The sequence below is a fragment of the Capricornis sumatraensis genome, chromosome 19, assembly GCF_032405125.1.
Source record: "Capricornis sumatraensis isolate serow.1 chromosome 19, serow.2, whole genome shotgun sequence".
Classification (NCBI taxonomy): Eukaryota; Metazoa; Chordata; class Mammalia; order Artiodactyla; family Bovidae; genus Capricornis; species Capricornis sumatraensis.
Genome location: NC_091087.1, coordinates 32,156,028 through 32,182,112, shown reverse-complemented (window position 1 = coordinate 32,182,112; position 26,085 = coordinate 32,156,028). Strand labels below are relative to the sequence as shown.

The 26,085-nt window shown below is 44.7% G+C and overlaps 1 protein-coding gene and 1 long non-coding RNA gene across 5 annotated transcripts in view; one reads left to right on the top strand and one right to left on the bottom strand.

Annotated features, from left to right (window-relative positions):
- Window positions 1-8,300: 8,300 nt before the first annotated feature.
- Window positions 8,301-22,020, bottom strand: LOC138095106 (uncharacterized). The gene is made up of 3 exons (XR_011146299.1): window positions 21,519-22,020; window positions 17,566-17,654; window positions 8,301-8,403 (listed from the first exon to the last, which is right to left on the bottom strand). It is a non-coding gene; the product is annotated as an uncharacterized lncRNA (long non-coding RNA).
- Window positions 22,021-22,547: 527 nt separating this feature from the next.
- The window catches only part of TM6SF1 (transmembrane 6 superfamily member 1), a 30,327-nt gene continuing 26,789 nt past the window's right edge, over window positions 22,548-26,085 (top strand). For all 4 annotated transcript variants that reach the window (XM_068991576.1, XM_068991577.1, XM_068991575.1 and 1 more), the window contains exon 1: window positions 22,548-22,654. In XM_068991576.1, the coding sequence (XP_068847677.1) occupies window positions 22,563-22,654 (92 nt within the window). In that variant the 5' untranslated portion in view covers window positions 22,548-22,562. The remainder of the gene's footprint in view (window positions 22,655-26,085) is intronic.

The following is a 26,085-nucleotide window of genomic DNA, read 5'->3' as shown; positions in this document are numbered from 1 at the left end:
TCAATATGCCAGCACATTTGGAAAACTCAGCAGTGGCCACAGGACTGGAAAAGGTCAGTTTTCATTCCAATCCCAAAGAAAGGCAATGCCAAAGAATGCTCAAACTACCGAACAATTGCGCTCATCTCACACGCTAGTAAAGTAATGCTCAAAATTCTCCAAGCCAGGCTTCAGCAATACGTGAACCATGAACTTCCAGATGTTCAAGCTGGATTTAGAAAAGGCAGAGGAACCAGAGATCAAATTGCCAACATCTGCTGGATCGTGGAAAAAGAAAGAGAGTTCCAGAAAAACATCACTTTCTGCTTTATTGACTATGCCAAAGCCTTTGACTGTGGGATCACAAGAAACTGTGAAAAAATCTGAAAGAGATGGGCATACCAGACCACCTGACCTGCCTCTTGAGAAACCTATATGCAGGTCAGGAAGCAACAGTTAGAACTGGACATGGAACAACAGACTGGTTCCAAATAGGAAAAGGAGTACATCAAGGCTGTATATTGTCACCCTGCTTATTTAACTTCTATGCAGAGTACATCATGAGAAACGCTGGGCTGGAGGAAGCACAAGCTGCAATCAAGATTGCCGGGAGAAATATCAATAACCTCAGATATGCAGATGACACCACCCTTATGGCAGAAAGTGAAGAACTAAAGAGCCTCTTGATGAAAGTGAAAGAGGAGAGTGAAAAAGTTGGCCTAAAGTTCAACATTCAGAAAACTTAGATCATGACATCTGGTCCTATCACTTCATGGTAAATAGATGGGGAAACAGTGGAAACAGTGGCTGACTTTATTTTTCTGGGCTCCACAATCACTGCAGATGGTGATTGCAGCCATGAAATTAAAAGACGCTTACTCCTTGGAAGGAAAGTTATGAGCAACCTAGACAGCATATTAAAAAGTAGAGACATTACTTTGCCAACAAAGGTCCATCTAGTCAAGGCTATGGTTTTTCCAGTGGTCATGTATGGATGTGAGAGTTGGACTATAAAGAAGGCTGAGTGCCGAAGAGCTGATGCTTTTGAACTGTGGTGTTGGAGAAGACTCTTAAGAGTCCCTTGGACTGCAGGTAGATCCAGCCAGTCCATCCTAAAGGAGATCAGTCCTGGGTGTTCATTGGAAGGACTGATGTTGACGCTGAAACTCCAATACTTTGGCCACCTGATGCAAAGAACTGACTCATTGGAAAAGACCCTGATGCTGGGAGGGATTGGAGGCAGGAGGAGAAGGGGACGACAGAGGATGAGATGGTTGGATGGCATCACCAACTCGATGGACATGGGTTTGGGTGGACTCCGGAAGTTGGTGATGGACAGGGAGGCCTGGCATGCTGCGGTTTATGGGGTCGCAAAGAGTTGGACATGACTGAGCGACTGAACTGAACTGAACTGAATACTCTTAGGATTTGTGCACCTTTTGGGGTGTGTGTTAGACTTATATTAGAATTGCCAGAAAAATTTTGAGGATTTTTTCTCCAAATTCTTACATTTCTTCTGGATTATTTAGTAGAGAAGTTTTCCTTAAGCTATTACTGCAGTTTTACTATTATCATCCTTAAATTACTTTTTGCTTGCTTTAAGTATTGGTGACAAAATTTTTGCACACAATAAACAGATGTATTTTATTTCCTTCTAAGAACTGTTCCCATGCAGCCTTCCCTAAGACAGGAGGCTTATCTTCCCAGAAGAGGAAAGAGTGAATTTGGCCTCCTCAAAGGGATTGGTCTAAAATTAAGGTGGCCAGGGAAAAGACCCAGTGTTCATTCCTAAGCCTTTTTTGCCTTCACCCGCCGCACCCCCCCCCACCCCCCCACACACAGTTAGTTGCTCAGTTGTGTTCGACTCTTTTTCGACCCCATAGACTGTAGCCCGCCAGGCTCCCCTATCCATGGAATTCTCCAGGCAAGAATCCTGGAGTGGGTAGCAGTTCCCTTCTCCAGGCGATCTTCCCAACCTAGGGATCAAACCCAGGTCTCTTGCACTGTAGGAAGATTCTTTACTGTCTGAGCCACCAGGGAAGCCCCTTTTAGCCCCTAGAAAAGTAGAACTGAGAATCATGATCTCGTGAGTGGGAGTGAGGCAAACCCACTGCCTGGACCTCCTGTTCAGGGGCCAGATTGACAATGTGGTAGCGACTCAGTGGAGCCCAAGGATCACTTCAAGCTACAGTGAGGACATGCCAACTGGAGCACAGTCCTCAAGCTCTGACCAAGACAAATAAAACTGGGTTGCAAGTTAGAGCAGCTGCAGGATCAGCTGTGGACACTAAAAGCCAGGCCAAGACAAGCTGAGTCTCAGTGGTCACCAGCTCCCACAGAGCAGAAGACCAGCATGAGACCAGGGTATCTTGAGGTCACCAGGGTCCCTTTCCTGTATGCAAATGCTTACCTTGCAGACAAGCTGGAGAAAGAAAGTGGAATCGGACAGACTGAGTTGTTTTGCCCCTGAAGCAACCTTACTAGAAGGGATTGGTCTCATTCCTTACTTGGATTGACTATAATCAAATGGGACTAAAATACATGTTTCCATGTCACCTAATCAGTAGGACCCAGTAAGGTCAGATTGTGGTATAGCCCGCCAGGCTCCTCTGTCCATGGGATTCTTCAGGCAAGAATACTGGAGTGGGTTAGCATTTCCTTCTCCAGGGGATCTTCCCAACCGAGGGATCGAGCCCACATCTCCTGCACTGGGGGGGATTCTTTACCAACTGAACTATCAGGGGTATAGTGCAACTAAATTTGCAGCTGTCTTTCTTTGGTTTATTTTTCCTTGATTTTACCAACTTGTAAACTTTTGTTGCTGAAAACTGTTCATTTTAGGAATTTTTCTGAATAGAAAGCTCCTGGCATTGCTACTCTCCACAACCATCCCTTTATGAGTAAAACAATTTCATAGTTTTATAGTTTCTCTAACTTTTCCATTCTGTTCATCATCCAACCATCTATCTACCCACCCAAACAGTAACCATCTCTTTGGAGTCATGTGCCAGGAATTGAGCTAGAAGGTTTGATGACAGTCCTTGACACTGAGACTTCCCTGGAAGTCCAGCAGTTAAGACTCTGTGCTTCCAATGCAGGGGTGAGAGTTCAATCCCTGGTTGGGGATAAAGGATCCCACATGCCATGGGGCATGGTCAAAAAAACTAAGTAAATGAAAAGTTTTGAATACAGAGGGTGAACAGATAACCAACACTGTTCTAGCTTCACCTTTCCAAACATCCACAGAGGCTTGCTTTCACTTTTCGTGTCTAGGCACATTAATTGCCAAGTTTTGCTAAGAGTACCAGGTTTCTGAGCCTTACGATCTGATGGCAAAAATCTTTAATAAGAGTTCCCTTGCTTTGTAGTATGTCAAGCTGTGTGTCTGCTGTCCTAGACCTGGAATTAGTCATTTCTCTAAGGAGCTTCAATTCTCTTTAATAGGAAATATATTTAGAAACCAAAATGTGGCCTCTAATGAAGCTCATTTCTTCTGGCTTGGTCATGATTTCTAGTTCTTTTCAATGGACAGAGATGAGATGAAGGATATTAGGGGATGAATAGATTTTAGAGGATGAAGGAAGACATTTTTCTCATTTTTCTATGATGAGTTATAGATTACTTTTGACTGTAAATACATAAATCTAAGTACTCTTATTTTTAGTTCCCCCCCCCCCTTTTAGGTTTTTTTTTCCCCCTGTTTTTGAATCCATTCATTTAGGATAAATTACCCTTGTTGGTTTATTATATTAGGACCACTCAAGTGTCTTTATTTTTTTAGAATATATATAGATACAAAATTTTAATTTTGGCTGCACTGGGTCTTCGTTGCCATGCAGGCTTTTCTCCAGTTGCAGTGAGCGAGCGCTACTCTCTAGTTGTGCTCAGGCTTCTCATTGTGGTGGCTTCTGTTGTTGCAGAGCACGGACTTTAGAGCGAGTGGGCTTCACTATTTGCGGTGGGTGGGCTTAGTTGCTCCACGGTAAGTGGGATCTTCCTGGACCAGGGATCAAACGGATGTCCCCTGAGTTGCAAGGCAAATTTCTTAACCAATGGACCACGAGGGAAATCTCACTCAAGTGTCTTGATTATTCCCTAAGTCTGTATACAGTCTTAATTATTTCCTGACCAGCTACTTAAAATGAACATGGGGGCCCTGGTTCAAACAGCAGTAAACAAATTCCACTAAGATACTAAAATAAAAAGCTTTTTTCTTTTTTCACTTTCTCTCCCTCTCTACTCCTCCCCTTCCACCTGTCCTGGTGTTTCTTATTTGCTATTATTAAATAGCAATGTCAAATTCCCCTGGGTACAGGGATGCTGGCAGGCTGAGTGCAGACTCACAGGCCCCCTAGGGGTCAGTCCCCTGGTGTCAGGCAAGCACTGGGCTCAATAGCTGCTGGGTTCCCTTCTCTGGCCAGCCCAGAGCTGTCCTCCTCCCATAGGCCAGTTGCTCCAACTCACAGGAATGGGTAAACCTCACAGGTATTGCAACCTTTGTGCCAGGACGTGGTGAGTATCTAGGTTTGGGGACAGGTGAGAGGTTTGCCCTGAAGTCAGGGTATTTCTACTATGGAGTGAAGTCAGCTGCCCGAGTCACCACTGAATGAATGGTGCTCAACTCTGATCCTTCCCCTGCCCTAGCTAAGGCACCCACCAGGAATGAGGGTGCCAGTGTGTGCTGGGCAGGAAGGCAGGCCAGGTGGAGGCTCAGGGTACCCTGGGTGGAGTGGGTGGCTTAAGCTGGTCCCTGGGAGGCAGGGAATCAGCAGAAGTGGGGGACAGTGCATGAGCCAAGGCTCCAGGCACTGGGTGCCTGCTCCGTTGTCCCACTGGACTTCACTGACAAAGTGAAAAGTGTGAAAGTGTTAGTCCCTCAGTAATGTCTGACTCTTTGCAACCCTATGGACTGTAGTCTGCCAGGCTCCTCTGTCCATGGGATTCTCTAGGCAAGAATACTGGAGTGGGTTGCCATTTCTTTCTCCAGGGGAATCTTCCCAACCCAGGAATCAAACCCTCATCTCCTGCATCGCAGGCAGATTCTTTACTGTCTAACCCACCTTACAAAACAATCATTCAAATATTAGATTCTTAAGAATTTTAAGATGGGGACTATAGAGCATTAACCCCAAATGTGAGGCCTGTCAGAGCACAGGGCTCTGTGTGCCTACACTGGTCCTGTGTCCACAAAGCTGTCCCTCTCTGTTTTCAGCCACAGTTTTATAAATATGCCTGGGGCCCCTGGGGTTCTTGGAGACACTTTCAGGGGGTCTGTGAGGTCAAAACTATTTTCATAATAACAATGAAGACAATATATGCCTCTTTCATTCTCTTAGGTGTGTACAGTGACATTTTTCCCAAGGCTGCCTGACAGTGTGGTATTGTAACAGGTTTAATTCAGAAGCAGAAAATTCAGCTGTCTTCTAATAAGCCAGATATTAAAGAGATTTTTTTTTAAAAAATGTAAAACAATACTATTCTTCTAACTATTTTCTGTTGTGGAAAATACGGTTATTTTCTAATAAAAATATGTTATTTGTCAACATTTTAAATTTTTAATATTTACCTCTATTTTTTTATTATAATTTTTAGGTAAATAAAGATAAATTTTTAACACAAGAAATGTTGATAAATAAACCCACATAGACAAAAGCTCTTGGGGTCCTCAGTGCTTTTTTTTATGAATAAATTTTAAAAGTTGAGGTAAAATTCATATGACATAAAATTAAATATTTAGGGACTTCCCCGATGGTCCAGTGGCTAAGATTCTGTGCTTCCAATGTAGGGCACCCTGGTTCAAACCCTGGTCAGGGAACTAGATCCTACATACTGGAACTAAGAATCTGTGCACCCAGCTAAGACCGGGTGCAGCCAAATAAATAGATAAATATTTTTGAAGTTATTAGAAAATAAAAGGTAAAATATTAATATATTTGTAAAATATTAAATATTTAAATAAAAATATTAGCAATATTTAAATTAAAACTTTAAAATGTTTTTAAGCTAAAATATGAAAATGTTTTAAAATTAAAATATGAAAAAATTTAGTAAAATATTGTATTATTTTTTAATTAAAAATCTTTAGATTTTTAATTTAAAATATTTTTTAAAAGATAACATTAAAACAGTGTCTGATGTGGAGTACATGATCAATAAATGTTGGCAGCTATTCAAAGGACTGAACCAATTTCAGTGCTCACTGGCAGTCTCTATTTTTCTAAAGTCTACATCACATAGATTTAATAATTTGACTTTGCTTTTGATCATTGAATAGCTGGTGCCTCATTTTTCAAATTTACCTTTCTGTAACTACTGTGGAAGCTGAATAGTTTTCACATTTTTGTCACAGCTGTGACTTTTCCCTTTTTCAATCTATTTTAAATCTCATTGTACTGATGCAATCATGTATAAAACAAATAACTAAAATTAGTCTAGTTTACACCACATTATCAAGGCTGTTGTCATGCTCATAAAAATAATATTAGGGCTCCAAGGGCATTGAAGAGCTGGAATTATCCATCCCACATATTTTGAATCTTTGAAATGAGCCACAGAGACCAAGCAGAGTTGCTGTGATTCCGCCGCAGTGATATAAATATGACCTTCCACGAAAAGGCGTGTCATGGCCAGCAGTGAAATTCAAAGCCACAGGCTGGGTTTCAGAGTCCACATCATTAGGACATGTTGCCCCTCTGGTTACAGCAAAGTAAATATAGACCAGGGTGATTAGGTGAACACATTGCATTTAACTTTGCCTGTCTCTATTGATTTCCCACTTCATTTCAACAGCAACTGGATCAACCTGGTGATAAGTAGGTCTTTCCATCTGCCTCAGATACTTATTTCCTTTCTTTCCAAGACTGTTTTCCACCTTCTATCTTCAGTTCATTCCCTTACCATCTTGCTGCGCTGTCTCTTGCTTTTCTTCCAAGTGACTTCAAACTCTCCTTTCTTCCCACTGGCATCTTTTCCTGGTACTCACAAATATTCCAGAAGATGTTATGGAAAAACCTGAACAAACTTTTTGACCAACCCAATATGTAACTATTTCCCCTAACGGGAAAACGTTCCTCAGCCCTGTGTCAGCCTCAAAGTATCCCCTTTTGCATCTTCTTTCCTATCACAGCATTCACTCTGCATCCTCATCTCCTGCCAGTCCTCAAGCAATGAGAGGATGGCTCTGGCTACCACTCCACTGAGCACCTCGAAGGCTGCTCAGGGTCTCCTAACTGCCAAAGCTGGCATTTCATTTTCATTGGGTGTGATGGTTGACTACTTACTCTTTGACTGTTTGATTACATTTACTCTCCTTGCCTGGGTTCATAAGTTTTTATAATTTTTCATGACTGTAATTTTTTTTTTGGCCACGTGGCATGTGGAATCTTAGTTCCCCAAGCAGAGATTGAACACAAGCCCCTACACTGGACAGCACAGAGCCTTAACCACTGGACCACCTGGGAAGTCCCACGTCTCTTACTTTTCATTTTCTGTTTCCTACACAAGCTCCTCCCAGCCTTACCGTTGGTTTACTCAGGCTTCCATCCTTGGTGACCTTGTTTTTTCCCCTTCTACCACGTTTTTCTGTGTGATCTCTTCTATTCCCATGATTTCAGCTAATGCTGCTGCTGCTGCTAAGTCATGTCAGTCGTGTCCGACTCTCTGCGACCCCACAGACGGCAGCCCACCAGGCTCCAGTCCCTGGCTGGTGATTCCCAAATCTGCATCTTCATCTCTGATCATTCTTATAAGCATAATACTTGCTTTTACTTTTTAACTTTTATTTATGTATTTATTTTATTTTGGCTGCTCTGGGTTTTCTTTGGGGTGCATGGGCTCTTTAGCTGTGGCATGTGGGCTTAGTTGACCCGAAATATGTGGGATCTTAATTCCCCAGCCAGGGATTGAACTTGTGTCCCCAGCGTTGGAAGGTGGATTCTTAACCACTGAACCACCAGGGAAGTCCCATGATACTTGCTTTATTAATAGATATCCAAACACCTACAAGCAATATTCCTGGAGCTCCACAAACACATCAAGCTGAGCTGACATCTTTCCTGGAAGCTCCTTCAGATCCTTATGAGGTAAACTGCTGCTACCTTAAAAAAAACCTAGCTGAGATCCTGGCACTCAGATGGAAAGAATGTCTTGCTCTCTGATTTCAGCTTCTGGTTTCAACAGATCACAAAGTGTATGCAACACAATTGTGTTCAGTCTTCACTAGTTTATAAAAGTTGATTTTATTTGGGCAGCCACAAGCACAAGGAAGGAAGCTCTGTCTTCAGAGTTCTGAGAAAAACCACAGTCTGGGAACTTCCCTGGTGGTCCAGACGCTAAGACTCCGAGCTTCCAATGCAGGGGACCAGGGTTCATTTCTTGATCAGAGAACTAGATCCCAACTAAAAGTTCACATGTTGCAGTGACGACCTGGTGCAGCCAAATAAAGAAATATAAAAATGAAAGATCACAATAGGTTTCCATAAATTTCAGTGTATCTTTGTCCCTTTGGTTCCCTTTCCTTCTCCCCAGAAAGCTGCCACTACTAAGTTCTTCTCTGTATCATGCCTCTCACGTCCAATTAATGACCAAGATCTGTATATTCTATTCTTAAGTAGCGTCTCCTTTCTACCCTCACTGAAGCTGCCCTGGTAGAAGAGGCCTTCAGTCTTCTTGCTTGGATTACTGACTCCTCTCAACCTTTTGCCTCCTGTTTCATTTCCTTTCACCTCAGTCAGCCCACCTACTAGAATAGTCTATAATGGTCAACCTAAAAGTGCCCCTCTCTATTTTAACAATTTCACTAGTTCCTCTACCCTAGTGTTGGCTGGCAGTTCCCAGACTGTGCTATAGTATTTCCACTTCCATTTCATTCTGGTGGCTCAGACGGTTAAAGGATCTGCCTGCAATCCAGGAGACCCGGATTTGACCCCTGGGTCGGGAAGATCCCCTGGAGAAAGGAATGGCTACTCACTCCAGTATTCTTGCCTAGAAAATCCTATGAACAGAGGAGCCTGGCAGGGTACAGTCCATGGGGTCACAGAGTTGGACACGACTGAGCAACTAACACTTCATTCCATATGTTGTAGATAACTTCTTTCTGAAATGCCCTCTCTGGGTTAGTCCTTCAGGGGTTACTTCTTCTGAGAAGCACTGGCTGAATTAATCATTCTCTCCCCTGGGACTTCCCTGGTGGTGCAGTGGCTAAGATTTCACCCTTTGAATGTAAGGGGGCACAGGTTCCATCTCTGGTTGGGGAACTAGCTCCCACATGCTGCAACTAAGAATTCAAAAACCACAACTAAAGATCCTGCATACTTCAGCTAAGACTCAGTGCAGCCAAATAAATACATATTTTAAAAAATCATTCCCTCCCCAGGTACCTTTAATCTGTATGATTATTGTCTTTCTCAAGTACACCTGTCATTTTTGTTTTTATAGATCTGAGTCCTCTGCAGATTGTGAAGGGGTTGGTCACTTTTTCACACTTTCCTTTTTTATAACCACAGTGCCTAGTTGAGCGTGTGGCACATTGTGGCACACTCAATAAATAAACGTGTAGTGAATGAATGTTTTAAACGTGATTGTTTAGATATGGATTCAGTGAGCACTCCAGCACCCAGAGGCTGGTTATAAAGTATATCGTGTACTGAGTCCTCATTCTGCGTCTCCTTCCACTTCTCCTTTATGCTTCCTGCCTTTATGCCATTTCCCTTCTGCACCAGACATCTAGCAGGTGGGGAACCATTGAGTGAGGAGTGAGTGTGGCAGCTGGGACAGACAGTCAGTTTTACCATAAACAAAATTCTTACTGTCTGAATATTTATTAGTCAGGACCCCACAGTTTGGGACTTCCCTGGTGGTCCAGGGGTTAAGATACCATGCTGCCACTACACCAGTTTGATTGGGGAACTAAGATCCTGCATGCCTCATGACAGGGCCAAAAGATCTCTCTTGGTAAATGTCACACTGCACTTCAAAATATGTGGGTTATTTTCAAATATCTTGTGATATTGATTTCTAATATAATTCCACCATGATAAGAGAACAGACTATGTATGATTTCAATATCTTTAGACCATGAAATTTTTGCACCTTGTTTTATTGGTTCATAGAACTTTTTAGGTCTACTACATATCCTTCTATCTTTCTATTCATTCTATTAATTTTTGAGAGTTTTATATTGAAACTCCAGCTAAAAATCTTAATTTATCTACTTAAAAAATAATTGTAATATATAGTGGAACTATGTGTGAGCTTCCCAGGTGTCACTTGTGGTAAAGAACCCACTTGCCAATGCAGGAGATGTTAAGAGAAGCAGGTTCTCTCTCTGGGTCAGGAAGATCCCTTGGAGGAAGGCATGTCAACCCACTCCAGTATTCTTGTCTGGAGAATCCCATGGACAAAGGAGCCTGGCAGTAGTCCATGGGGTTGCAAAGAGTCAGACACAACTGAGGCAACTTAGCACGGTAGAACTATATGTATCTTTGTTCTGTATTATCCAAGTTTCCTATAAATGTTATCATACTTTCATATTTTAAAAAGAAAAAAATGAAAAAAATAGTTGAAAAAAAGATCCCATAATTAGAGTTTATGTAAAGTAGCAGAAGTCAACAACCCTCCAAAGTGTTCACTAACAAACCAGTCAGTTACGAAATCAGTCCCCACTGGATCAGCCACAGTTCACCTCTGCAATTGAGTAAATGACATTTTTGGATTAGTCAGTCGGTCTCTTCAGGATTGTGGAATTGCAGGATTTCAATTTGAGGTTAGTTAACCTGATGTTGGAGAATGGCTTATTCAGAAATGAAAATTTGATTACAAAACCAGTTCACAAATGAAGAAGATAAGCAATAGGGATTAAAATGTGATAAGTGCTTCAAAGACAGTGGTTTGTACATCAAAGGATTAAGAAAAACTGACTAATTGTCTGAATACTTATGCAAAGACACCTGCCTTGGATCTTGCTGCGAAACTAAAAAATGATATGAATGTTGTGTATTATGCCATCATCCTTATCTTATTTACTTATTTATTCTTATCCAAGTTATACATCTATTGGAGAAGGCAATGGCACCCCACTCCAGTACTCTTGCCTGGAAAATCCCATGGACGGAGGAGCCTGGTAGGCTGCAGTCCATGGGATTGCTAAGAGTGGGACACAACTGAGCGTCTTCACTTTCACTTTTCACTTTCATGCATTGGAGAAGGAAATGGCAGCCCACTCCAGTGTTCTTGCCTGGAGAATCCCGGGGACGGGGAAGCCTAGTGGGCTGCCATCTATGGGGTCGCACAGAGTCGGACACGACTGAAGTGACTTAGCAGCAGCAGCAGCATACATCTATTTAGTAAAAGTAGATTTCTATGGCTGAAAGGAAAACTAGAATCCTTTGTTCTATTTTTCCCCATCCCTGAATTCTGCCCCAGAAAGAAGCGTCTCATAATGCCTGCTTTGGCCCCATATTTCTAAATAACATGTTTACATTGGATTTCTTGATTTTTTTTTTCAGGATGTTATCTATTAACTACTATAGAAGATGAGGCCATTGCTTAGTTTTCTATTTCCTCTCACTATTTAGCCTCAGGGTTTCTGGAATTTTTCATATCTTGATACCTTCAAACATACTAGGTAACCTAGCAATTACATCTTTTTTCTAGAGACAGTTCTCCTGCGGTTGCCTCTCTCTTGCCCTAATCTGGATTTCTTGTTCTCCAGACTGGCTCCTGAAAAGCTGTCCCCTTATTCTCCTGGGGGATCTTTCAGTCATGTTCACGGATTGGAGGTCCTGTTTCCCAAATCCCACATCACCTTCTACATTGCATACTGCCTTGTTTTGGTGGAGCATGTCCTCCAGTAGCTTCCTGAGAAAAGGCTCAAGGGAGGTAGATTTTTCGAGACTGTGCATTTCTGAAAATGCCCTTTTATTTTCACCTCTCACTTAGAGCTTCATTTTTTTGCGTTAAAGTCCTGAAAACCTGGACTAGATAATCTGAAATCTCTACCGCTTCAAATAACTAAATGCTGGGTACAAGGTAACCGGATCACTTAAATACATAGCCTAGACTGCAATAAAGTTAAGTGAGATTCCCAGAGACTAAAGCTAAAGACTGGTGCCTGGAGTTTGTGAGCAATGCAGTGTCCACAGCTCTAGGGAGGCTGTTGTTTCAATAAGTTGGAAACTTGGTTTTTATGTCTACATTAGGCTAGGAGACCTGGCTTTGAGTTCGCTGGATGCAGAACATTGAAACTGACATTTGCAGAGGTATGGGACCTTGCAAGGAGACACACTGGTGATGAAAGGGCAAACTAGCAAAAAAACAAAAAATTGTCCCACTGCACAAGGAGCTAAAAACAAAGATCATATGTCATGTTCTGAGCTCAGAGTAGGGGAGGAACTCTCCCTTGTAAAACTGTAGCCTGAAATCTGAATCAGGCTGAATCTGAATCTGAAAACTAGCCTGAAGTCATCGTCTGAAATCTGAATTTCTGCTACCAACATATTCTGGGGGAAATTATTAACCCTCCCCATCTGTTTCTTCTTAGGATCAACTGCATCTTTTCCTGATGTGTGATATAGGCTTGAAGATTATATCTGTCTCCAGCCATGGATTAGGACCGTGGTTCTCAGAGGGTAGACTGGAGACACCTTTTGAGAACTTCTTCATTAAGCCGAGCTAACTGACTCTTGGGAAGGATTCTTTGCTTTTAAAGCTCATCAGGTGAGTGAAGAAACTTGCAGGAAGGTGGCCTGGACTGAACAAATGTAAAGCTCCAACAACGTGCACAACTTGCCTGCTATTCCATGTTTAGACATTGTCACCTGGAGAAACTCTTGTCATGTGCACAGGAGAGAATTATAGGATGTTCACTACAACACTGTTTATAGAAGTGAAAAGTTAAAACCAACTCTGAGATCTATTAGTAGAGGAATGAAAAATAAATCGTAGTATGGTCATATGGTGGAATGCTCTAGCAGTGAAAATGAGTGAATAAGTGTATAGAAATAAGTGGATTTCAAAAAGTCCATGTTAAGTGAAAAAATATATGAGGATATTATAATTTATATATATTTTATGGAATAACTACATATTGTTTCTTGTTGTTGTTGTCTAGTTGCTAAGTCATGTCCAACTCTTTTTGCAACCCTGTGGACTATAGTCTTCCAGGCTCCTCCATCCATGGGGGTTTCCAGGCAAAAATATTAGAGTGGTTGCCATTTCCTTTTCCAGGGTATCTTCCCCGACCAGGGGCTTGTCTCCTGCATAGGCAGGCAAATTCTTTACTGCTGAGTGACCAGGGAAGTCCCATATTTTGTTTATATGTATATAAATGTATATAAATGTGGGCTGGGTATGCCCCCAATTTCAAGGTAGTGATTGCTTCTAGAGACGAAGGGAGACGAATGGGACTGAGGAGGGGATTTCAATTTCAATTTTCTTTGAAAAAAAGAATTTGAGGTACACGTGTCTCTTTCAATTCTGGTTTCCTCGGTGTGTATGCCCAGAAGTGGGATTGCTGGGTCATAAAGCAGTTCTATTTCCAGTTTTTTTAAGGAATCTCCACACTGTTCTCCATAGTGGCTGTACTAGTTTGCATTCCCACCAACAGTGTAAGAGGGTTCCCTTTTCTCCACACCCTTTCCAGCATGTATTGCTTGTAGACTTTTGGATCACAGCCATTCTGACTGGTGTGAGATGGTACCTCATTGTGGTTTTGATTTGCATTTCTCTGATAATGAGAGATGTTGAGCATCTTTTCATGTGTTTGTTAGCCATCTGTATGTCCTCTTTGGAGAAATGTCTATTTAGTTCTTTGGCCCATTTTCTGATTGGGTCATTTATTTTTCTGGAATTGAGCTGTGGGAGTTTCTTGTATATTTTTGAGATTAGTTGTTTGTCAGTTGCTTCATTTGCTATTATTTTCTCCCATTCTGAAGGCTGTCTTTTCACCTTGCTTATAGTTTCCTTTGTTGTGCAGAATCTTTTAAGTTTAATTAGGTCCCATTTGTTTATTTTTGCTTTTATTTCCAATATTCTGGGAGGTGGGTCATAGAGGATCCTGCTGTGATTTATGTCGGAGAGTATTTTGCCTGTGTTCTCCTCTAGGAGTTTTATAGTTTCTGGTCTTACATTTAGATCTTTAATCCATTTTGAGTTTATTTTTTTGTATGGTGTTAGAAAGTGTTTTAGTTTCATTCTTTTACAAGTGGTTGACCAGTTTTCCCAGCACCACTTGTTAAAGAGATTGTCTTTAATCCATTGTATATTCTTGCCTCTTTTGCCAAAGATAAGGTGTCCATAGGTGTGTGGATTTATCTCTGGGCTTTCTATTTTGTTCCATTGATCTATATTTCTGTCTTTGTGCCAATACCATACTGTCTTGATGACTGGGCTTTGTAGTAGAGCCTGAAGTCAGGCAGGTTGATTCCTCCAGTTCCATTCTTCTTTCTCAAGATTGCTTTGGCTATTCGAGGTTTTTCATTGGAGCACTGTTTATAATAGCCAGGACATGGAAGCAACCTAGATGTCCATCAGCAGATGAATGGATAAGAAAGCTGTGGTACATATACACAATGGAGTATTACTCAGCCATTAAAAAGAATACATTTGAATCAGTTCTAATGAGGTGGATGAAACTGGAGCCTATTATACAGAGTGAAGTAAGCCAGAAAGAAAAACACCAATACAGTATACTAACGCATATATATGGAATTTAGAAAGCTGGTAACGATAACCTTGTATGCGAGACAGCAAAAGAGACACAGATATATAGAACAGTCTTTTGGACTCTGTGGGAGAAGGAGAGGGTGAGATGATTTGGGAGAATGGCACTGAAACATGTATAATATCATATATGAAACGAATTGCCAGTCCAGGTTCGAAGCACGATACTGGATGCTTGGGGCTGGTGCTCTGGGACAACCCAGAGGGATGGTATGGGGAGGGAGGAGGGAGGGGGGTTCAGGATGGGGAGCACGTGTATACCTGAATCAACATGAATCGACAGATTCATGTTGATGTATGACAAAACCAATACAATATTGTAAAGTAATTAACCTCCAATTAAAATAGATACATTTATATTAAAAAAAAGAAAAAAAGAATTTGAAACACTTTCTTCTCTGTCAATACCCCTTAATTTTTGCAGTTATGATCCTTATAGGGTATGTGTTTATAATACTTACATTTTGTTTTGTAACTCTGTTTTCCACATTTTGCCTATGGTTGTCTTGAAAATAGAAAAAAAGGGTTTTTTTCACCATGCAATTTGGCGTGAGGAATCTTAGGTCCCTAACCAGGGACTGAACTCATACCCTCTGCAATGGAAGCACACAGTTGTAGTCACTGAATCACCAGAAAAGTCCCTATGTTAACTACTATTTTTATGTTAATTCTTTAGTCAGAGGATGGCAAGGTATCTTGAGAGGAAAAGTAAATGTCAAGGAAGTCCCTCAATCTTCTTTCCAGTTACCTCTTTCTGACTTACACCCTAACATGTGAGGTCTTCTGTTATACCTGGGAAGCAGTCTGAACAAGGCAGCAGTCTTGGGTTTGATTGTCCCATGCTCATACTTCTCATGAAAAAATGTCAAACTACCCTCCATGTGTTTGCCTGTCAAACCATAATGCTCTGTCCTTACTAATCCACTTAGAATGCTTCCTCTCTTGCCAGTCAATATAATTTCAAACTTTCCATTAACTCATTTGTATGAAAATGTTATTACATGGAATTAATACTCACAGAACATTGCCTGAAGGATAGTAATGAATACCGTTTGATCAGAGCTGGCAGATTGATTTCAGTTGGCAGAAGAGAAGAAGCCTGTTGGTGATGTCCAGTCTCCACAGGAGAGAGTTTCAGTGATCACTGGTGATATCTGCTCTGGGCTTAAACTGGAAGGGACAGTGTGCTTGCCAGGAAGGTATTTCCACTCCTGCCCCCACATACTGTAAAATGTATCACTGAACCAAGCCAAGCCTTCTGAGAGTTGCTTATCTGCAAGGAATGATTTTTGGCTCCTTCGCAGTGAGTGCCTCTTGGCAGTATGCCAGCCACCTGCACTGAAGATATACTGAGAGACAACTGTGTGGAATTAGATTCTATATTTATTGTAGGAATGCTGCTGAAGGCATACTATATAACACGCTTTCCTTTAAGAGGAGCCATGAGAGAATTCTTTGGAACAAGTGATCTGTTTTTACCTTATGGACACTGTGAATGTTATAAGGTTTTCTTGTTTGCTTTGGTTGCTAGGAAACTCAGGGCAATGGTACAGTCTCTAGCAGGAGACTTTTGGACAAACATTTTACATACTAACTTCACCTCTCCCTTCAGTTAGTACTTATTGCACCTGCTCTATGCCTGTTAGGGCCCCAAAATATCCACGGAGGGACTTCTCTGGTGGTACAGTGGCTAAGACTCCGCACTCCCCATGCAGAGGTCAGGGGGTTTAATCCCTGGTTGGGGAACTAGATCCCACATGCAACTAAGAGTTTCCATGCTGCAGCTAATACCCATGCAGTCAAATAAATAATAAATTAAAAAATATATTAATGTTAATCACTGTAACATATTAAAGAAATCATGAGAGCACTCACTTAAGGCTGAAGACAAACCCAAGGTTTAAGGTGACTTAAGGACTTGTTGTTGCTGTTGCTATTTAGTCACTAAGCCATGTCCAACTCTTTGCGACCCCATGGACTGTAGCCTGCCAGGTTCCTCTGTTCATGGAATTTCTGAGGCAAGAATACTGGAGTGGGTTGCCATTTCCTCTTCAGGATATCTTCCTAATTCAGGGATCAAACCCATGTCTCCTGCATTGGCAGATGGATTCTTTAACACTGAACCACCTGGGAAGCCCATCCCAACTCAGTGTTGAGGATCATTTTAATGTTTGAGTGGACTCTCGAGTCATTTTATTCTGTCTCTATATAACCCACAGAGCAATCTGTTTGATTGCCCCTTGCACGTTCATCTAGAGTGTTCAGGCTTTCCAAAGATCACAATCATAACTTTTATCAGAAGGGTAAAAAATGAAAAAAAGAAGGATAAAAAATGGAAGAAAAGGGAAGAGGAAGAATGAGAGGGACAAATTAGAGGTATGGTATTAATAGATAAAACTGCTATATAAAATAGATAAGCAACAAGGATATACTATATAGCACAGGGAATTATACCCAGCATCTTGTAATAACCTATAATGGCATATAATCTGCAAAAAGCATTGAATCCCTATGCTGTACACCTGAAAGTAACACAATGCTGTATTTAAATCAAATATACATCAATAAGAAAAGCAAAGGAAGAAAGGAAGAAAAAAGTGGAAAACTGAACAAGGGGAAGAGGCGCTGGGATTGGGAGCTAAAGCATGGACACAGGGCTGACTCTTTGCTCCCTCAGTACCTGGCCAGCAGCCTTCTCCCTAGTTTCTCCTCACATGACCAAGTTCTCTAATGAGCTGCTCTCACTTTCCTCCATGGCAGAAGCAGGCACTCTCAGGGGCTCTTCAGTGTCATTTCTGATTAGTCAATTATTTTGAATCAACACACACAAAACTGTCTTTCTCATCAGGGAATGGGCAGAGGACAGACCTTAGTGTGTCTATTTTTGCTTGCAGAAAGCTTGGAGTCCAATTTCACAGCTACAATATCAGCCTTCATGGCTTGCAAGATGGATGGTCCTAAAAAAAAAAAACAAACAAACTGAATATCAAAAACTAAACAACTTTATTCTTTGAATGTCTTTTAAGTCATATCCAACCGTTTTTCAAGAGAAGGGCTACTTCGTGGTGGTCCAGTGGTTAAGATTCCACCTTCCTATGCAGAGAGTGTGGGCCCCATCCTTGGTCTGGGAACCAAGATCCCACGTGCTACAGGGTGCAGCCAAAAATTTAAAAATGAAGAAATAAACAAGTTGTTAAAAAAGACATCTACATGAAAACAATATTTATTTGTATGATACCTGCTTAATTTTTAAATGTTTAATTTTTAAATTTTTATTTATTTACTTTTGACTGCACTGGGTCTTTGTAGCTGCTCTCTGGCTTTGTCTAGCTGTGGCAAGCAGGTGCTACTCTTCATTCTTCCCTCTCGTTGCCAACACTTTGGTTCAGATCTTCAGCATCTCTTGCTAGAATAAGCCTCTTAAGTGGACTTCCTGCCTCCTACTTCTCCTCTTTCTAAACCTTGTTCCACATCAGCTGCCAGGCAAAGCTTTAAAGATGTTACTCTGGGAGATTTCCAGGATGTCCAGTGGTTAGGACTCTGCACTTTCACTATCTCAGCCCCAGGTTAAAAAAAAGTAAGAGTTACTCTGATGAAGTCAGCCTCTCCTCCTACTCAAGTCTTTTTTTTTTTTAATATTTATTTATTTGGTGGTGCTGGGTCTTTAAATTTTTTTTACTTTATTTTTAATTGGAGGATAATTGCTTTACAATATTGCATTGGTTTCTGCCATATCTCTGTGCTGGGTCTGAGCTGCACATTTTTGAGATGTTTAGTTGCAGCATTCAGGACCCAGTCATAAATCTTACATGCTCCCTGCCCTTAAGGTTTTCTAAGACTGAGCCTCTGATCAGCTCTCCATCTTCACTTCCTACCAGCCCCATCTCATGCACGAGTACTTCCCACCAGAGCAAACAGCTTGAAGCTCATCGAGTGACATGGTCTCTCATACATTTCTGCCTTTAACGTGCGTTATTTCCCTTTCCTGGAAAACCCCATTATTCCTCGTCAGATTGGCCAGCTTCTACTTGTTTAGCAAGGCTGGTCTAAAGGCTCACCTCCTCCCTGAAGCTCTTCTTAACTCCTCTAGAGAGACTGGTGATGCCTACAGCAATTTCTACATGAATCTTTTGCATGCCACTTGTTTACATGTGCTTTTCTCACACTAGACTATGGTCTTCTTGGGCAAGATGTATTTATAATTCATCTTTGTGTGACCATTTCTTACAATAATGCTGGAAACATGGTAGACTCTCTGAAGATGCTTGAATAAGTTTATTAGGGATCTAATTTTCATATCTATTCTTAAAGAAACAGAGAGCATAATTGAAGTCAGCTTGATCTGACAGGAGGAACAAGTCTAGAGCTATGAAGTTCAATACAGAAACACTGGCCACATGTGGCTATTAAACACTTGAGATGTGACTAGCCTGAAATGAGATATATTCTAAGTATAAAATACAGACACAATTTCAAAGACTTAGTATTAAAAAAAAGAATGTAGTGGTGCTCCAGTGGCTAAGAATGCCCCTGCCAATGCAGGGGGCACAAGTTCGGTTCAATCTCTGGTCTGAGAAGATCCCATGTGTGGCAGGGCAACTAAACCTATGCACCACAACTACAGATCCCAAGCTCCAGAGCTGGTGCTCTGCAACAAGAGAAGCCACTGCAATGAGAAGCCCGTGTACTGTAACTACAGAAAGCCCACAGGCAGCCAGACAAAGATCCAACGCAGCCAAAAATACATAAACAAATAAATAAATAAAGTTTTAAGTTCTTGTTTTAAAAAAAAGGAATGTAAAATTTCCCATTGATATTTTTTACATTGATGACCTTTTAAACAATAATCTTTTGGACATATCATGTTAGATAAAATATATTATTAGAACTAATTTCACCTCTGTCTTTTACTTTTCTAATGTGGCTACGAGAAAATTTAAAACTACACATAAGGTTCACGTTTGTGGCTTGTGTTATAGTTCTGTCAGAAAATGATGTTCCAGAATGTTCATTCTGTGAACAAATATCTCTTGAGCACCGGCTCTAGACAGCTATTAGTCCAAGTGATGGGAACAGAATAGTAAAGAAAGTAGATAACGTTCCTGACCACAGGGTGCTTACATCATAATGCAGAGAGGGACACAGAACAGGAAGCAGATGTGTAAACGAGATGGTTTTGGATGGCATAAATAAAGTACTATAAAGAAAGCAAAGAGGGTGGGAGGGCGGGCTTTCAGAGCAGGTGAGGACAGAGGAGGGAGATGAGGCAGGAGGCTGGAACCTGGATGATGGTAGAGACCTGCAATGCTACAGCAATGGCATGGATAGGGAGGCGCAAACAGACTTGAGAGATATTTGGAAAGTAACATTAGGAGGACTGCGGTAAGTATGGATATTTGGGATTGGCCAGAGCAGATGTGGATTCCCAGGATTCTGGATGACCAGGTGAATGGTGGCACCACTGGATGAGATAACGCTGGAGTGGACTTGAGGCAGATGGGGAATTCCAGTTTGGCTATGTTGAGCATGAGGTGCCTGTGGAAGGCCAGAGGGCAGTGCTGAGGGGAGACGTCAGTGCTAGGAACGATCATTTGGGGTCTACTAGCACAGAGACATTCAAACCCAGCACGATGGGAAACGAAAGAGAGAAGGTGGCGAATGAAGACGACACACAGGTCCAGGTTTTACTGACCAGGGTTCTTCACTTTGCCTATTCAATAGAAATTGACTAGAGGCCAGACACTCCAGTATTCTGACCTGGAGAATTCCATGGACAGAGGAGCCTGACATGCTATAGTCCACGGGGTTGCAAAGAGTCAGACATGACTGAGCGACTAACAACATGCCAACAAGAGGCCAAACATTCATTGGGACCTGTCTGCAGCTAGAAGGAGTGAAAACAACAGGTTCCCCATCTTGATCCCTGAGGTGGGGGCTGAGCTTTTTTCTTCTATGGGTGAGGGTAGCAGTGTGTCCATGGCTTGGGCCAGAGGGGTGGCTTGAGTGTTTTGCCCACCTCTTAGGTGGTGTATGTGAAAGGGGCATGCACAGTATCCTATTTTGCTCCTGACACCGTTTTTGTTCCAGGCTCTTCAAAAGTGGCAGTTGGGCTTTTCAGTCTTTGTATCTTTTGGGTCCAGAATTTGCTCCAACTGCTCATGGTCACAGTTATTTTTAGTCCCATACAGTTTCCCTGTATTTTGTTGCTGGAGGAGAGGTGTGTCCAGGTGCAAGCACTATAGTTGCAGAAGGTCTCAGGTCGTAGCCTGTCACCGAGGGAGCACTTTCTAAACTGACTCATACATCAACATGTATCTAGACTGCAGGGGGAGGACCCAGGGTAGCTAAAGGGGTTCACGGTATAAGAGAGAAGGCAAGACTGATTCTGCAAGGTTTGGGTGGTGACGGAGGGGCTGGGCTGGTCTGGGAGACTGGCTGGGAGGAGAGAAGGGGTCTCGGAGGAGATATTTGGTGTCAGGGAGGAGGAAGGAGGCTAAGCAGCTGGTAAAGGAGTCATTGTGGAAGACAGTAATGTCCAGGTAAGGACATCGCTTGGGGAAGCTCTGGATATGTTACAGTTTGGGCCAAGGCTTTATCACGATGACCTCAGAGTTTGAGAAGTCCTCCAAGAAGCAGTGGATGGAGGGGATAGGGAGAGCTGGCTTTTGAAAAGTTGAGTGGCCCAGGCTCTAAGTCTCTTTGCCACTCTCTTCTCTCCTCTCTAAAATGAGCCTCTTCCACATGCTGAGGTTGTTATAAGGTCACTAAGTACAGGTGCTTCCCTTGGTTGCTGAGCTGTTCTCTGTATGAACCACACTTACCTTCCATTTCCCAGTAGCAGAGGAATCCAGGCTCTGTCCCAGGGGGTGCTTTCTGAGGCCGCCCGCTAACACAGTCAAGCAGCCAGGGCAGACTAGGCACAAGGTGTTGGGCCCACTATGGTGGGCGACTGTGGGGAAGCCAGTTGTGCATGCTGGCTGGTGGTAAGCTGGCTTCCAGGAACGCGACCTGGAATGGAAATAAATAGGCCTTCTAGTCTCTTCAATCATCGTATTCCTCCGAGTCTCAGTTCCAATTTAAAAATGGGAATTGCAGGTGATAGCAGTGGACTGAGGAGTACTGGGCAAGCACTTCGTGTCCATTAACTCCGTGAATCCCACAGTCACATTGACGCGGGTGACCTCCGTTTGGTAGAGAAGGGGAAAAACAGGTTAAGTTTCTTGATCAAGGTCAACAGCTGGCGAGTGCGTAGCCGGGGTTTAAACCCGGATTCAAACTCGGGGTTCAAACGGGACTCGCTGCCGGCTGCCGATGGAGAGGTTCCAAGGTTTCGGTATCATTTATCCCTTCCTATCCCAGCCCGAGGGTTCCCCACGTGGACGATCTCGCGGGCTCTTCCCGCTCCGACACCCCCGGGTGTGGCTCCACCCTATGCTGGCCCACAGCTCGGCCCAGAACCTCTATGGGTCGTCGATGACAAGCTCCCGGCGGCGCCTCGAGCCCGCCTCCCGGGCTGCCACCTTCTCTCAGAGCGCGCGCCTCGGGGGACACCTGTCCCCGGGCAGGGGGCTTTGGCCACTCCTCGGCGCCGCCCCACGCTCGCGGTGGAGCCCCAGCGCCGCTGGGCGGGAGGACGGCAGGGCACCTCCCGGGACTGCGCCGCGGCCCTGCGCACCGGGCGGCTGCGGGCGGGCGCGCAGAGGGGGCGCTGCTGAGGGCGCGGCACGGGGGGCGCGCGGGAGGGGCGGGCGCGGCGCGGCGCGGGGCGCCTGGAAGGGCACCCGCGAGGGGCGCGGGCGCAGCCGGAAGCTGGGGCGGGGCGCCCGCGCGGGATGCGGTGAAGGGCGAGCGGCGCGGCAGCGGCGATGAGTGCCTCGGCGGCCACGGGGGTCTTCGTGCTGTCCCTCTCGGCCATCCCAGTCACCTACGTCTTCAACCACCTGGCTGCCCAACACGAGTGAGTGGGCGCGCGCAAGCGGCGGGGGTCGGCGCGGCGGGCGCCCCAGCAACTTTTCGGAGGGGGCTGAACCGCCAGGCAGGGCAGAGGCTCGCCGGCCGCCAGGGCTCTCCGCGGCCGACCGGAGGAGGGGAGGCCCCCGGAGTCCCGCGGGCCGGGATCCTCGCTCGGGCTGGCATCTTTGACACTCGGGCTTAGTTCTGGGGCCGAGTGCTGGGTGTCGTTCCAAGTATTGCGGTGCTGGTATCCCAGCCAGGCGTCCAGGGTTACAGGGGTCATTAAGGCAATGCCTCTGCCCTTGAAGTGCCCAGGGACAGGGGTGGGGCGGTCCACACACCAACAGCTAGGAGCCCGGCCGCGCCTCGTTCCTTTTGCATTTCAGAGGAACGTTTCCATGTATGGACACACACATACTTCTCATTTCGTATTAATTTTAGAAACTGTTGTGAATGACTAGCAGAAATAGCGCGGAATGAACAGGCAAAGGCCTGGGTTCTAGGCCTGGCTTTGGCACTAGGCCTGGCCTCAGTTTTCCCGTCTGTCAAATGGCCTGTATTTGCATCCTATTGTCAGGATGCCATAAAGGCGCCCATGGAGTATAGGATGGGGAGCCGGGCAAGCGGCAGGGCAGTTCCATGCTAGAGAAATGGGTGGGGCTGAAGGAGGCCGCAGATGGACTTGGTTCAAAGCCCTGGCTCTCCTGTGAGGGCTCTCTGGCCAAGTAGGCGGCAGCGGCCGGCCTGCTCCAGCGGCAGGAAAGGCGCCAGGCCTCTGAGCCTGCCGATGTTCCTGCTGTCAGCCGAGAGGAGGAAGTAACCTGCGCTGTTTCCCACAGCAGTTGGTGCTAAGGAAATTGCATCAGTGTGTATGTTGCACCCCCTCTCCAGACCTTCAAGCTGTGAAGTGTCTGCCCACGGGGCGGTGACTTCCTCCTCACTCGTTCCGGGGGCTGAGGGCCTTATCCAGACTCCACCCATCTACGGGGGTGCTCTCTGGGCATGGGGAATGACTGCCTTTGGTCTGACCCAGTCTTGGGGCACAACTCCTGAAAGAAGCATCTCTGGGCAGGGAATGTCACAGATCTGTGAATACAGTGCATGGGGGACTCTGCCCTCCTGAAATGGCATTATGGGCAGCTCAACAAAAATTTACTGAGGACACACTGTATGCTTGGTACAGTTCCAGGTGCTGGGGAAATAGCTATCAAGAAACCACAAGAGATCTGGGAAGTTGTTGTTGAGACAGGAATCAACACATAAAATGGGGCGATTTGAGAGAGTGATTGTGGGGGACTGGGGATCAGGGAAGTCTTTTTGGAGGAGGTGACATGAGCTGCAGGAGGTGGCTCCAGGAAGATCTAGGGACAGAGCCTTCCAGGTAGGGGACCAGGGAACAGTGTAGGGAGAGGGACGTGGCCTGGGGAGGGTATCTTTGGGAGGGAGGGTCACGCAGCTTATGGAAGGATCATGTGGCATGGAGAGGATCTGAGGGTGACTGAGATTTTGATCTTGGCTCCTGGGAAGAGAGTGATTACATTTACTGAGCACATACTGAACTATGTGCTGCTGTGTGTTGAGCACATTGCTGGGCCCTGTGGGGGTTCTGAAAAACTGGTTCCAGCCATTCTTCCTGTCCTCCTGCAGATTAAAATCCCAGTAGCCTTTGACTCCTCCCTCTTCTTCCTCCACTCCTTCCGTCCCACCCTCCCACTCTCCTTCCCCATCAGTCCTGAGGCTGGGCTAGCATCTGTTTCCTTCTTCCTGTTCCCCCCACCCCATCAGAGGTACTGGCCCTCTCTCTCGCAAAGCCTCCCAGGGAGTTTCCCTTTGCGCTGCCCTGTGCATGTCTGCCTCAGCCCTCCGGCCCAGCCCAGTCAGCTGTTCTGGTGCTTTAGCCGCACTGGACTGTTCTGTGCCCCTGGGCCAAGTCCCTTCAGTCGTGTCTGACTCTTCAAGACCCCATGGACTGTAGCCAGCCAGGGTCCTCTGTCCATGGGATATTCCAGGCAAGAATACTGCAGTGGGTTGCTGTGCCCTCCTCCAGGTGATCTTACTGACCCAGAGATCGAACTGAGTCTCATTGCATTGGCAGGCAGGTTCTTTACCACTAGCACCACCTGGTTCTGTGCCCCGGACACTCCTTAATCCCCTACCTCCTTGCTGCTGCTCACACTGTTCACTGGGACTGGGACGCCTTCCTTCCTGTCACTGATGGTTGCAGCCACACCTGGACTTTATAACCTGGAGTAAAATGCCACCTCTGCCTCTTCCAGACTCCCCCCCAAGCAGGGGAGTCTCTATTCCCTCTGTCTGTCCCTCCTCTGAGCCCCTGTTGGGTTGGTTGTGCTTTTTCCACAAGAGTTACTTCTTTGTGGTCAGAATTTACCTTCTCAGGCCATGGCTCCCCTTAGCATTGTCCTGTCCAGTGCGGGGCAGAGAGGGGTGGGGGTGGGGGACTTCTACCTAGCAGGCATCCCATTCAGTTTGCATTAGTTGAATTAGCTGAAGCTTCTTTCCCACCAGACCTTTTACAAAAGCCTGAAGAATAGAAAAAGCCACTTAAGTCGAGGCATCAGGACAAGAGTTGAGTTCTCTCTCTGTATCTCATAGACACACACATACATACACAACTCATACTCACCCACACATGATCCCTTTCAGTAGCCATCTATTCATGTAAGGGCATCAGAAACTCTCCCCCTGCTCCCCAGCCTCATCCCCAAACACACACATTACAAGACTAATAGCTTTTCCACCCTCATATTAGTGGCAGCCCTTACCCCTCCCCCCACCTCCGGGTCCCTGCTGGACCCATTTCTCCCTGTTCTGAGCAGGTCCTGCACTTGGCTGTCACTGGGAGATGCAGATGCTCTGTTGCCCCAGTTACTCTTCATCCTTTGCTCCTCCCCTAGAGGTAGAGAGTGGGAGCAGGCACCATGAAGCAGTTTATACTGTTCTCTAGTCCAGAAGAGCACCAGCTGTGTGATGGTGCTGGCTGTGAGCTGGGTCCTTGATGGGAACAGGGATGGGAGTTGTCTCCTGGGCCCTGCTGGAGTCAGGCTGTGATGAAAACTGTCAACCTACACGTGTGTGTGTGCGTTTGTGCTAAGTTGCTAAGTTGCTTCAGTAGTGTCCGACTCTTTGTGACCCCATGGACTGTAGCCTGCCGGGGCCTCTGTCCATGGAATTCTTCAGGCAAGAATACTGGAATGGGTAGCCATTCCCTTTTCCAGGGGATCTTCCTGACCCTTCAGCCTACACAGCACCTTAACCTCTTCTCTGTTCACAGGATGCTTCTGCCCCGCAGTGTGCTCCTGACGTATATTAGTTCCCTCTTTCATCATCTCCTCCTTTGGCTCATCCTACAGGAGGAGCCTGGAGCATCCACTGATGTGTGGCACTAGAAACCTCCTATTTCAGTCTCTGAAGGAG